Source organism: Salmo salar, chromosome ssa22 (genome assembly GCF_905237065.1).
Source record: "Salmo salar chromosome ssa22, Ssal_v3.1, whole genome shotgun sequence".
Lineage (NCBI taxonomy): Eukaryota > Metazoa > Chordata > Actinopteri > Salmoniformes > Salmonidae > Salmo > Salmo salar.
This window is the reverse complement of record NC_059463.1, coordinates 2,018,908-2,031,890: the sequence shown is the minus strand read 5'-3', so window position 1 is coordinate 2,031,890 and position 12,983 is coordinate 2,018,908. Positions and strand designations below refer to the sequence as shown.

Below are 12,983 nucleotides of genomic sequence, written 5' to 3'. Positions count from 1 at the left end.
TAAAAAATACTTTAAAGTACTACTTAAGTCATTTTGGGGGTATCTCTACTTTACTATTTATATTTTTGACAACTTTTTCTTCACTCCTAATGAAAATAATGTACTTTTTACTCCATACATTTTCCCAGACACCCAAAAGTACTCATTACATGTTGAATGCCTAGCAGGACAGGAAAATGATCCAATTCATGCACTTTTCAAGAGAATACATGGTCATCCCAACTGGCTCTGATCTGGTAGACTCACTAATACAAATGCATATTTTGTAAATGAGTGTTGGAGTGTGCCCCTGGCTATCCGTAAATAAAATAATAAAAAATAAAATGATGCCGTCTGCTTTGCTCAATATAAGGAATTTAAAATGATTTATACTTTTACTTTTGATACTTAAGTATATTTACAACCAAATACTTTTAGACTTTTACTCAAGTAGTATTTTACTGGGTGTCTTTTACTTCAGTAATTTCCTATTAAGGTATCTATATTTTTACTCAAGTATGACAATTGGGTACTTTTTCCACCACTGCCTGGAAGGAGAAAAGAAAGCAAGGATAATATCAAGAAGTATTGGACAGAGATGATCATAACAGGAACCAGGAAGTACACATAGGAGCCAAGTGTTCGAATTGTGTCATTATGGCTGCATTCCAAATGGTACCCTATGCCTGAGAATGGCACCTTCTATCCCCATAAAGTGCACAACCATTGACTGGAGCTTTTCATTGGCTTCCCAATGCAGTTATACTTTCTGAAGAATCTTGAGATTCATGACATCACCGTCTCATCCTTCATTATCTGATCCCAGAAGGAGAGCAACTTATCCACTGCACAACCATGCCCACGATCCATTTAAGATAAGGCCCGATTTGTTATGGAACTAAAGGAATGGTGTCTTAAATTTTTTTTTTTTTTTTTAGGGCGTCCAAGTAATTACCTCCCCTACGTCTGGGAACACTTTTCCAGCTGTCTACTGTCTTTACAGACCTCCCCTCCATCCAATGTAATTACCTTGTGTGGCGATGTAATGTCTTGGTCTATGATACCCCTGTGAGAAAGAAAAGAGAAAACCCTAAGGTGTACTGTAACAGCGCAAGGTCCTTTCCAAATCAGATCAAATCCGAGCCTCTTCATTTTCCTATCCGACAAAATAATAGGCAATTCTGTCATATTGTTCCATCGAGACAAATTGCCTTGTTCAAATGAATATATCAATTTCATATCATTAATACGACATTGTCATTTACCATATCAAGTGGGAACGTGCGTGAAACAAACACATTTTCAAATTCATTACTATTGCAACCACTGTTAGATAAATTAACAATCAACACAGTTGAGGCTCCTAGGGCTAGAGCCAGGTATAACAGTCAATTTTACCAGCGGATCCTGGCACAATTGACCCAGTCATTGTTTTATTAGAGGAAATGGGTCTTGATGACATGATTATAGATACAGCTGTAATGCCGACTTATACTGATGCCGTTTCTCGAAGTTCAGGGCATTCACAGCCCCTAAGCATAATAGAGACAATCATATGGACATTGTCATTATCGTCATTGCATGATGCTTTCATCCAAAGAACAGCAAATACATGCTCAGAAGCGCTGTGTTTGTAGCAGATAATAATATGTCAACTAAGGCACTGCATCTCAGTGCTAGAGGCGTCACTACAGACCCTGGATCAATTCCAGACTGCATCACAACCGGCTGTGATTGGGAGTCCCATAGGGTGGCGCACAATTGGCCCAGCGTCGTCCAGGTTAGGGTTTTAGCCATCATTGTAAATGAGAATTTGTTCTTAACTGACTTGCCTAGTTAAATAAAGGCTAAATAAAAAATATAATAGAGGCACATAGTAGCAGCATGATCTACTACAGTACCCATTATGCTCTGTGCAATATTTGATTGTATCTTAGTAAAGATCTGGAGTGAAAATAAGACATTATGATAAAAAGTAGCAGTCCATTCCCTTCACGTCTCCGCTGCCTCATACTTACGTCTATGTAGTTGGCATTCATGTAGTCCGAGTGGGGGTCTCCATCTAGCAGTTGCAGTCTGACACGAGTGTGGTCATCTGTGGGGTCAAATATTCACAAAGAGCAAGCCTAAAGTTACATTTACCCATTTAAGGTTCACACAACAACACCTGAACACCATGTCTGAGGACTACACCTGTGCTCCAAATGGCACCCTATACCTTATTTCCTTACATAGTGCACTATTGTTGACCAGAGCTCTATGGGCCCTGGTCAAATGTAGTGCATTAAATAGTGAAAAGGGTGCCATTTAGTACACAGATGCTGCTACCACAGATTATATGCAAAACACACCCTAGGGAGAGAGACTGATTTGTAGTATTTTAATGGCAAAATACCCATTTGTAGGCACCGTATAAGCATCAGTCACTCTGTGTAGTATATTAAACCCATGGTACCGATTACAGAGACATGTTTCTTCCTCTTTGTCAGCGAAACAATTTCCATCTCGAAACTGCCAAAAGCACCACTAGGTCCTTACACAGAGAACATGACTAATCTCACTGCATGACTGAATTAGTTACTTCAACCGCAAAATCTACCTCTCCACAAACACATGACCCATTACTGTAATTTTGACATGTAAAATCTTCAGTGTGACTCTATAGGGCTTCCTCTTGGCAATGAAGTGAGTGATGTTGATGGCAGTGGTGGCGGGGTCTGTTAGAGGAGGAGGAAAGGACCTGATGGTGATGGGTGGATGGGTAACACACTGCTTTCGCCTCACTTTGATCTGTGAGAAATGCAAATGTACTGGCACCGCAGCATGTCTCATGAATGATTTGATGCTCCTGGTTGAAAGGCCCAGCAGCCAGCCAGTCAGCAAGGCATATACCGACGAGGATAGATTCATATCTGCACTTATCATAGATATTGGCCTATAATCCAGGGTTCTCTTCTTTCTGATCTCTCTTTACTGGGCAACGATGGTTAAAAACCAAAATTCCGTTGGTCGGCCGAGCGACTCTCCTCTCCTCTTTCCCCTTTCTACCTCTCCTCTCACATAACCCCCTTAAGCCAGGAGACCATCTGCATGCACCCTGCCCTCCTCCCTTCCACAGATACATGGCATGCAGAGAGTCAGAGGTAACTAAACAAGACTGTGTCAGCTGTCACAACAAAAGCCTGCCTAAGGGGGGCCTCTCCTCAATCCGTGCCCAGAGCGGTGCATATAATTGGGCAAGGACTGGAGGCTCCGGTGTGGATGCTGGCTGGGGATGGGACTGGCCAGGGTAACACTTTATTTGGATAGTCCATCTGTAGTAAGGTTGAATCCCGGAAACGGGTTACCGAGATTTACCCCCCAAACCCACTCACTTTTCCAGGGATAAATAACTGTGAGAAACCGGTAAATTATGAAACATTATTTATATCAACAGTATGACATGAAATGGAACTGTTAAATTATATGTGATAACGAAATCTGGCTTCTCTATGGCCTTCTCTCTGCTATCTGCGTGATCAATCATCAACAGGGAGCGCAGTTCACAATGCATCGCATAATAGTAACTTATTTTCTTGTGACTGGTAGGCCTACATTTTCATCAGCATAATAAGAGCTCTGGCGACTCTTGACTGGCGGGCAGCTCTGGCGACTCTTGACTGGCGGGCAGCTCTGGCGACTCTTGACTGGCGGGCAGCTCTGGCGACTCTTGACTGGCGGGCAGCTTTGGCGACTCTTGACGGGCGGGCAGCTCTGGCGACTCTTGACTGGCGGGGCTGGGCTGACGCACTAGACACCTGATGCGTGGGGCTGGTACTTTACGTGCCAGCCTGGAGACACGCACCTCCATGCTAGTGCGTATAGCGGGAAACACCGCACCGTCGAGGCGCACTGGCGGTCTTGAGCGCAGGGTTGGCATCACCCCTTCCGGCTCGATGCTCACCTCACCCTGGCACATGCGGGGCGCTGGTACAGGGCGGACTGGCCTGTGCGTCCGTATAGGCGAGATGGTGCGTACCTCAGCGTAACATGGCGCCCTCCACCTCATACGCACCTCCCTGTAATCACGGGTAGCTGGCTTACGGCTCTTCCTTGGCCTGGCCAAACTACCCGTGTGCCCCCCCAAAAAATGTCTTGGGGGTGCCTCTCCGGCTTCCTCGCCAGCCGTGTTCCAGCATAACGTTCACTCCCTTTACCTGCTGCCTCCGCTCTCCTGGCTGCCTCCACCTGTTCGTTGTGCTCTCTCTCCTCATAGAATCGCCTCTCCGCTCTCGCCGCTTCAATCTCCCACTGCGGGAGGTGATAATCCCCAGCCTGAGTCCATGGTCCCTCTCCGTCCAGGATTTGTTCCCACGTCCATTGGTCCATCACGTTGTACTCCTGTGGCTCCTTCCTCTTCCGCTGCTTGGTCCTTTTGTGGTGGGTAGTTCTGTAACAGCTGTCTTCAGGAATGGACCAAGGCGCAGCGGGAATGTGGATACTCATAGTTTAATTCAAAAAAGAGTAAAGCATCCACGGTGAAAAACAATAAGCAAGACAGCAACAGTTTTACAGGCTATACAAACGCAGTGCAAAAACAACTACCCACAACCCCAAAGAAAAACACACACTCCTATATAGGACTCCCAATCAAAGGCAACTCAGCACACCTGCCTTCAATTGGGAGTCCAATCACCCACACAACATTTAACAAACACAAACCCCCTGCCACATCCTGACCAAGACTAACACAATTACGCCCTCTGCTGGTCAGGATGTGACACTCTCGCAATCTTTCTCTCTCCATCAATTTCATTCAAATTGCATCCAAAATAGATAATCCTGTTAAAGATAGATTTTTAGATATGTTGGCAAATTTATTGAACATTAAATACAGAAATGTCTAAATTACATAAGTATGCACACCCCTGAGTCAATACATGATAGAATTACCTTTAGCAACGATTACAGCTGTGAGTCCTTCTGGGTAAGCCTCTAAGAGCTTTGCACACCTGGATTGTACATTATTTGTCCATTATTCTTTATATATTTCTTCAAGCCTTGTCAAATTGGGTGTTGATCATTGCTAGACAACCATTTTCAAGTCTTGCCATAGATGTTCAAGCAGATTTAAGTCAAAATTGTAACTCAGCCTCTCAGGAACATTCAGTGTCTTCTAACACCAGCGTAGATCTGGCCTTGTGTTTTAGGTGAATTCATCTCCCAGTGTCTGGTGGAAAGCAGACTAAACAAGGGTTTCCTCTAGGATTTTGCCTGTGCTTAGCTCCAATCCGTTTATTTTGAAAAACACCTCAAACCTTAACGATTACACGCATACCCATAACATATTACAGCCACCACTATGATTGAAAATATGGAGAGTGGTACTCAGTAATGTGATGTATTGGATTTGCCACAAACATAACACTTTGTATTCAGGACAAAAAGTGAATTGCTTTAGTGCCTTGTTGCAAACAGGATGCATGTTTTATTCTGTACAAGCTTACTTCTTTTCACTCAGTCAATTAAGTTAGTATTGTAGAGTAACTACAATGTTGTTGATGCATCCTGTTTTCTCCTAACACAGCCAATAACTCTGTAACTATTTTAATGTCGCCATTGGTCTCCTGCTGAAATCCCTGAGCGGTTTCCTTCCTCTCCTGCAACTGAGTTAGGAAGGACGCCTGTATCTTTGTAGTGACTGGGTGTATTGATACACCATCCAAAGTGTAATTAAGAACTTCACCATGCTCAAAGGCATATTCAATGTCTGCTTTTCTTTTTTTAACCAATCTACCAATAGGTGCCCTTCTTTGCGAGGCGTTGTAAAACCTCCCTGGTCTTTGTAGTTGAATCTGTGTTTCAAATTCACTGCTCGACTGAGGGACCTTACAGCTAATTGTATATGTGGGGTTCAGATATGAGGTAGTCATTCAAAAATCTTGTTGAAGTCTATTATTGCACACAGAGTGTGTTGATCCAAGTAAATATGTGACTTAAGATATTTTTTACTGCTGAATTTATTTAGGCTTGCCATAACAAAGGGGTTGAATACTTATTGACTCAAGACTAATTTCATTTTCATTGTTAACTCATTTCATTCTTTATTAATTTGTAAAAATGATAATAATTCCACTTAAAAAATTATGGGGTATTGTGTGTAGGCCAGAGACACAACATCTCAATTGAATCCATTAGAAATTCAGGCTGTAACACAATAAAATGTGGAAAAAGTCTACGGGTGTGAATACTTTCTGAAGGCACTGTATATTTAGCTAATGAATGATGGGTTATGCATAAGCTTTTAACTTATAGCCTCTGTCTCTTGCGCAATATACACCTGCGCTCCGTTGGCCTCGCCTTAAAAAAAACGCTCCTTAGCACTTGGAGTCCCAGGAAAATCTAGACTAGAATTGTCACGTCCTGACCAGCAGAGGGCGTATTGCTTAGTCTAGGTCAGGATGTGGCAGGGGGTTTGTGTTTGTTAAATGTTGGGTTGATGATTGGGACTTCCAATTGAAGGCAGGTGTGTATAGTTGCCTTTGATTGGAAGTCCTATATAGGTGTGTGTGTTTGTCTTTGGGGTTGTGGGGAATTGTTTTTGCACTTGCTTTGTGAGCCTGCAAAACTGTTGGCTGTCGTGAGTACTGTTTTTGGTTTTCCAGTGGATACTTTACTTGTTTTGTTAATTAAAGAAACATGAGTGTCCACACTTCCGCTGCGCCTTGGTCCTTCTCTCTCATGTATGACATTTTCAACGAAGAGTACGACTTATTTTGTGACAGAATTCCCCACCACCAAACCAGGACCAAGCAGCGGAAGAAGGCTGGCGAGGACTGGGAGACACGACGGGTAAGGGAGACCGAGAGGCACCCCCAATAATTTTTTAGGGGGGGCACAAGGGCTGTTTGACGGGGCAAGAGCTGCCCGCCAGTCAACAGTCGCCAGAGCTGCCCGCCAGTCAACAGTCACCAGAGCTGCCCGCCAGTCAACAGTCACCAGAGCTGCCCGCCAGTCAACAGTCACCAGAGCTGCCCGCCAGTCAACAGTCGTCAGAGCTGCCCGCCAGTCAACAGTCGTCAGAGCTGCCCGCCAGTCAACAGTCGCCAGAGAGGCCAGACTGCCCTGAACTGCCGGAGTGGCCGGACTGCCCTGAACTGCCGGAGTGGCCGGACTGCCCTGAACTGCCGGAGTGGCCGGACTGCCCTGAACTGCCGGAGTGGCCGGACTGCCCTGAACTGCCGGAGTGGCCGGACTGCCCTGAACTGCCGGAGTGGCCGGACTGCCCTGAACTGCCGGAGTGGCCGGACTGCCCTGAACTGCCGGAGTGGCCGGACTGCCCTGAACTGCCGGAGTGGCCGGACTGCCCTGAACTGCCGGAGTGGCCGGACTGCCCTGAACTGCCGGAGTGGCCGGACTGCCCTGAACTGCCGGAGTGGCCGGACTGCCCTGAACTGCCGGAGTGGCCGGACTGCCCTGAACTGCCGGAGTGGCCGGACTGCCCTGAACTGCCGGAGTGGCCGGACTGCCCTGAACTGCCGGAGTGGCCGGACTGCCCTGAACTGCCGGAGCCGCCGGACTGCCCCGAGCCGCCAGACTGCCCCAAGCTGCCAGAGTGGCCCGACTGCCTGGAACGGCCTGCACCTGAGCCACCTCCAGGATAGGTGGGTTGGGGAGGGAGGGTGTAGCACAGTGCCGTTGTTGACGGCAGCCACCCTCCCTTCCCTCCCTTATGGTTTAGGGGTTATTGTTTGTTGGTTTTTTGTTGGGGTATTGGGGATTTTCTTGTTTTTCTTTTTTAGGTGCATCCTGGAGTCTGCACCTTGAGGGGGGGTACTGTCACGTCCTGACCAGCAGAGGGCGTATTGCTTAGTCTAGGTCAGGATGTGGCAGGGGGTTTGTGTTTGTTAAATGTTGGGTTGATGATTGGGACTTCCAATTGAAGGCAGGTGTGTATAGTTGCCTTTGATTGGAAGTCCTATATAGGTGTGTGTGTTTGTCTTTGGGGTTGTGGGGAATTGTTTTTGCACTTGCTTTGTGAGCCTGCAAAACTGTTGGCTGTCGTGAGTACTGTTTTTGGTTTTCCAGTGGATACTTTACTTGTTTTGTTAATTAAAGAAACATGAGTGTCCACACTTCCGCTGCGCCTTGGTCCTTCTCTCTCATGTATGACATTTTCCACGAATAGTACGACTTATTTTGTGACAAGAATAGCTTGCTGGAATTATAATTTTTTGCATTTCTTATACTAATAGATTTTTCGAAGAGATGCAAGCTCTTGTTTTCTGAATGTTAAATACAGCAGCCCAATTGAACTCACTGGGAGTTTCAATAAAGAGAGAATGCGCGATGGCGGCAGGCTATAGCAGTTTTTTAATCAGACTATCACCCATAACCACTCAATCTTCGTGAAGAGACGTGAAAGCCATCTACATCTTATTCTACTACTATATGCCATTACAATGATGAAGATCAAGGACAACAACACTTATTTAATTTAACTGTAAAAAGCAAGGAAGGAATTAAGCAACAATAGAGAGAGAAAGAGATTGGCTAATGCGCACTTCGCACAATATTAGGGGAAAATTATGAAAGGTAGCCTATATATGCATCAGATTACTAATTATAAAACATTTAAATAGGCCCTATTATTTTTCAAAATTAAAATCACATTTACTAGCCTATAATTGTAACTTTGTAGGACACATTTCCTGGACTAGTATCCCATGTTCTCTCCCAGCTTCCTGGTTTGAATGAGGTGCGTAATTCCAGTCATTATAATATAGTATAATATAATAAAGTACAGTAATACAGTCACACTCAAAAATATTAGCCTACTGGAGCTTTTAATTTATTTACCCAAGAGAGCATACTGTAGCTACACCTATGGGATTTTATGTTTTTCTGTCATGTGTCATATGCGGTAGCATATACAGTATATTATATATGCTGTATTGGATAACGACATAATCATTTGGGCTTTAATGTATGGCTCATCAGGCTCAGGTGGTATATGGTTTGAATTGTCATGCCGATAGAACACTCATATGCCTTGAGCACCATACGCCTCAAGCACACTCCCAATAAAGCCCATTCCTCATACAGAGGGGTCCTGAACTCATTACTGATTCATGCTACTGACTCCTCGGCTGAACTATTGATTCTCTTTTGCTGCTCTGTCATCTTTTTGACTGTTTCTTGTAAAAGTTTGGTGCAAGGGCTTGTTTACTTTGGACTTTTCAAGAACTGGAATTCTGGGGAGCAGTTTGGTCTTGAGTAGATGGCATTTATGATTTTGTAAAATAAATTTGTATTGTTTTTGTCTAGCTCTATTCAAATCCAGACATATTTTTCTGCTTTATATGCTTAGAATGACACTTCCAGTTTTGGCGGGAAATACCGGGTTACCCTGGAGAAAAGTGATTTATTCTCGGTATGGAACATTTGCAAAATACCGGGAAAATATTCAACCCTAATCTGTTGATGATCCACAGACTATTTACAGACTATAAATAAAATGTAAATTAACTATCCCTAACCCTAAAATTAACCCTAACCCTAGTCCTAACTCTAACCTTAAAACCCTTACCCTTATTCTAAACCTAACCGTAACCATAGCAAGCAGTTGCTTATCAACATATAGTTTGTTGATAGTTTGACCATCTGTAACAGCATCTTACCTGTGGTAAAATATTCATCATCTCCTCCATCAGGATTATTGAGCAGGATTACTGGGTCTTTCATTCCAGCCCTGACGCACCCGAGCCAGGATCCTGGATGACGGCTGGCAGGGGGTTGTGTGAAGGGTAAAAAGGAGGCAGGACGTTCTTGGTGCCACAGAGTACCCTGCTCACACAAGGTTTCACTGTACAAGCCTCCAGGCTATAACACTCATATGCCTTGAGCACCATACGCCTCAAGCACACTCCCAATGAAGCCCATTCCTCATACAGAGGGGTCCTGAACTCATTACTGATTCATGCTACTGACTCCTCGGCTGAACTATTGATTCTTTTTTGCTGCTCTGTCGTCTTTTTTTTTACTGTTTCTTGGAAAAGTTTGTTGCAGGGGTTTGTTTACTTTGGACTTTACAAGAACTGGAATTCTGGGGAGCAGCTTGGTCCATATGAACTTGAGTAGAAGGCATATCTGATTTTGTATACTACATTTCTATTGTCTTTGTCTGCTGTCTATAAAATTCTGTCTCTGACACCAACAGAATATCACAATCACCATTTCACATTCTAAATCAGGGAAAAGTTAACATTGTGCAATTCTACACATTTTGCCATGGAGCATAGAGAAAATGTTGCCCTTTTAAGGCATGATTGCTGCAATTCGACACATTTTGCAATGGGGCAGGGAGGAAAATGTGCAGTTTTACAGCTAATTTCCTGAAAATCTTCATATTTTGCCATAGAGTAGAGGGAAATGTTAGCAGTTTTTAACATGAAATCTGAGTGAGAGTGACAAAATCAGTGGGGGACCCCCATGATAAGGCCTACTACAAGTTTTAGATAGCTGGCTACTAGACCAATCTACAAACATTTTACTGACATGGGCTAATTGAGTGACTATCAGTGACTGACTTAACAAGAAAAAAACTGTTGATGCACAAACAAATTCATCCAAGGGCATGGGCCGCCAGTTGTCCATGCCTGGTCTAGGACTACAGTGAAAAGGTAGGCATGTTTAAAAACACAGCAGCGTCAACATGAATTGCTGATTGAGGGGACCTGGCTTCTCTGTGTAACACGTGGTATGTCACAGCTCCATTAATCACTAAAGCCTATGTTGTCGCCAGAGAGTTTATACATTGCCACTAAACTGTCAATGTGGCTGAACGCATTATGGACTTTAATAGCCTGTTAAAGTCAGCCCCCCTGGAGGTTCCGCTGTCAAACAGGCAGAATGCTGTTTCTAAGCTGATTGTCCCGCAAAGCATGCTGGTAGTCGACTGATCCGATTTAATCCTGTTCAGCAGCTCAGAGATTAGACTCTGCCTCGCGGTGTACCTGAGAGATGCTGAGGGTTTCATCAACAACGCTAACTGTTTACTTTGACCCTGTTCAACGAGAAGCCCATGCTTGGTCAAGTGTCATCCAGATCGGGAGTGGTTAACAGTGGAGGAAGAATATATAACAAGGAGAGGAGAAGGGAGGTCTTTGCCCAACAGGGAATATTGAAATGTACTGTTAAAATATACTGTAGGTTATATCAGACTCTTTTGTAAACTAGACAGTCTAAGGATCAGTGGGTTCCTTTAAATAAATACAAACTATTTTCTCTAATAAGTTAGTAGTTGTCAATCACACATTGTAGCTCTTAGCACGACTAGAAGCCATTACATCACCGGATTCCTGCCATGAGCTCTGGACCTTTGCCTCGGATCATTGCAGCTAACTAGCTGCTACCGAGTGGCTATAGTGACTAACGCCCTTATCCGGACACTAGCACCAGTTAGCCTCGAGTCAGGCGTATCACCTGGCTAGCAAACAAAATTACTCCAGCTACAATACCTCTTTTGCCAATTGGCCTGGACCCTTTGTCGACACGGAGCCCCGCCGATCCATCACGACTGGTCTGCCGACGTAATTCCGTCCGATGTGCTCTCAACCGGCCTTTGTCGGATGTCGGTGAAGACGCTTCTGCTAGCCCCGGCCTGCTAACTTTAGGAACGCCGTGTCCCCCGCTTTCTGGGGCAGTAACGACTACCTAACGGCTTCCCTGTTTAATCTTTTGCTGTTCACTGGACCCTATGATAACCTGGTTACATAGCTGATGCCTGGTGGACTGTTCATTAATCACGGTACTCCATTTTTGTTTATTTTGTTTATCCGTCGGCCCCAGCCTCGAACTCAGGCCCTGACCCTCTCTACCCATTCATTGCCATTTTACCTGTTCTTGTTGTCTTAGCTGATTAGCTGTTGTTGTCTTACCCATTGTTGTCTTAGCTAGCTCTCCAAATCAACACCTGTGATTGGTTTATGACTCTCTTTATGTCTCTCTCAAATGTCAATATGCCTTGTATACTTTTGTTTAAGGTTGTTATCATTCTTTTATTTTACTGCGGAGCACCTAGCCCCACTCAACATGCCTCAGATATCTTTTTTGTCCCACCTCCCACACATGCGATGACCTCACCTAGCATAAGTAGTGCCTCCAGAGATGCAACCTCTCTTATCGTCACTCAATGCCTGGGTTTACCTCCACTGTACCCGCACCCTACCATACCCCTGTCTGTACATTATGCCCTGAATCTATTCTACCACTTCCAGAAATCAACTCCTTTTACTCTCTGCCCCCAACGCACTAGATGACCAGTTTTGATAGCCTTTAGCCGTACCCTCATCCTATTCCTCCTCTGTTCCTCGGGTGATGTAGAGGTTAACCCAGGCCCTGTGTGTCACCAGGCACTCTCATTTGTTGACTTCTGTAACTGTAAAAGCCTTGGTTTCATGCATGTTAACATCAGAAGCCTCCTCCCTAAGTTTGTTCTACTCACTGCTTTAGAACACTCTGCCAACCCTGATGTCCTTGCCGTGTCTGAATTGCGGCTTAGGAAGGCCACCAAAAATTCTGAGATTTAAATCCCCAACAACAACATTTTCCGTCAAGATAGAACTGCCAAAGGGGGAGGAGTTGCAATCTACTGCAGAGATAGCCTACAATGTTCTGTCGTACTTTCCAGGTCCATGCTCAAACAGTTCGAGCTTCTAATTTTAAAAATTAATCTCTCCAGAAATAAGTCTCTCACTGTTGCCGTCTGTTATAGACCCCCCTCAGCTCCCAGCTGTGCCCTGGACACCATATGTGAATTGATTGCCCCCCATATATCTTCAGAGTTCGTTCTGTTAGGTGACCTAAACTGGGATATGCTTAACACCCCGGCCGTCCTACAATCTAAACAAGATGCCCTCAATCTCACACAAATTATCAAGGAACCCACCAGGTGCAACCCTAAATCTGTAAACATGGGCATCATCATAGATATTATCCTGACCAACTTGCCCTCCAAATACACC

General features: G+C 44.5%; 1 protein-coding gene across 16 annotated transcripts in view; it reads right to left on the bottom strand.

The window, feature by feature from the left end:
* Nucleotides 1–12,983, bottom strand: part of LOC106582631 (receptor-type tyrosine-protein phosphatase T) — a 591,582-nt gene that overhangs the window by 59,141 nt on the left and 519,458 nt on the right. For all 16 annotated transcript variants that reach the window (XM_045705237.1, XM_045705245.1, XM_045705240.1 and 13 more), the window contains 2 exons: nucleotides 1,998–2,074; nucleotides 1,009–1,045 (listed from right to left, as the gene is read on the bottom strand). In XM_045705237.1, coding sequence (XP_045561193.1) covers nucleotides 1,009–1,045; nucleotides 1,998–2,074 — 114 coding nt within the window. The remainder of the gene's footprint in view (nucleotides 1–1,008; nucleotides 1,046–1,997; nucleotides 2,075–12,983) is intronic.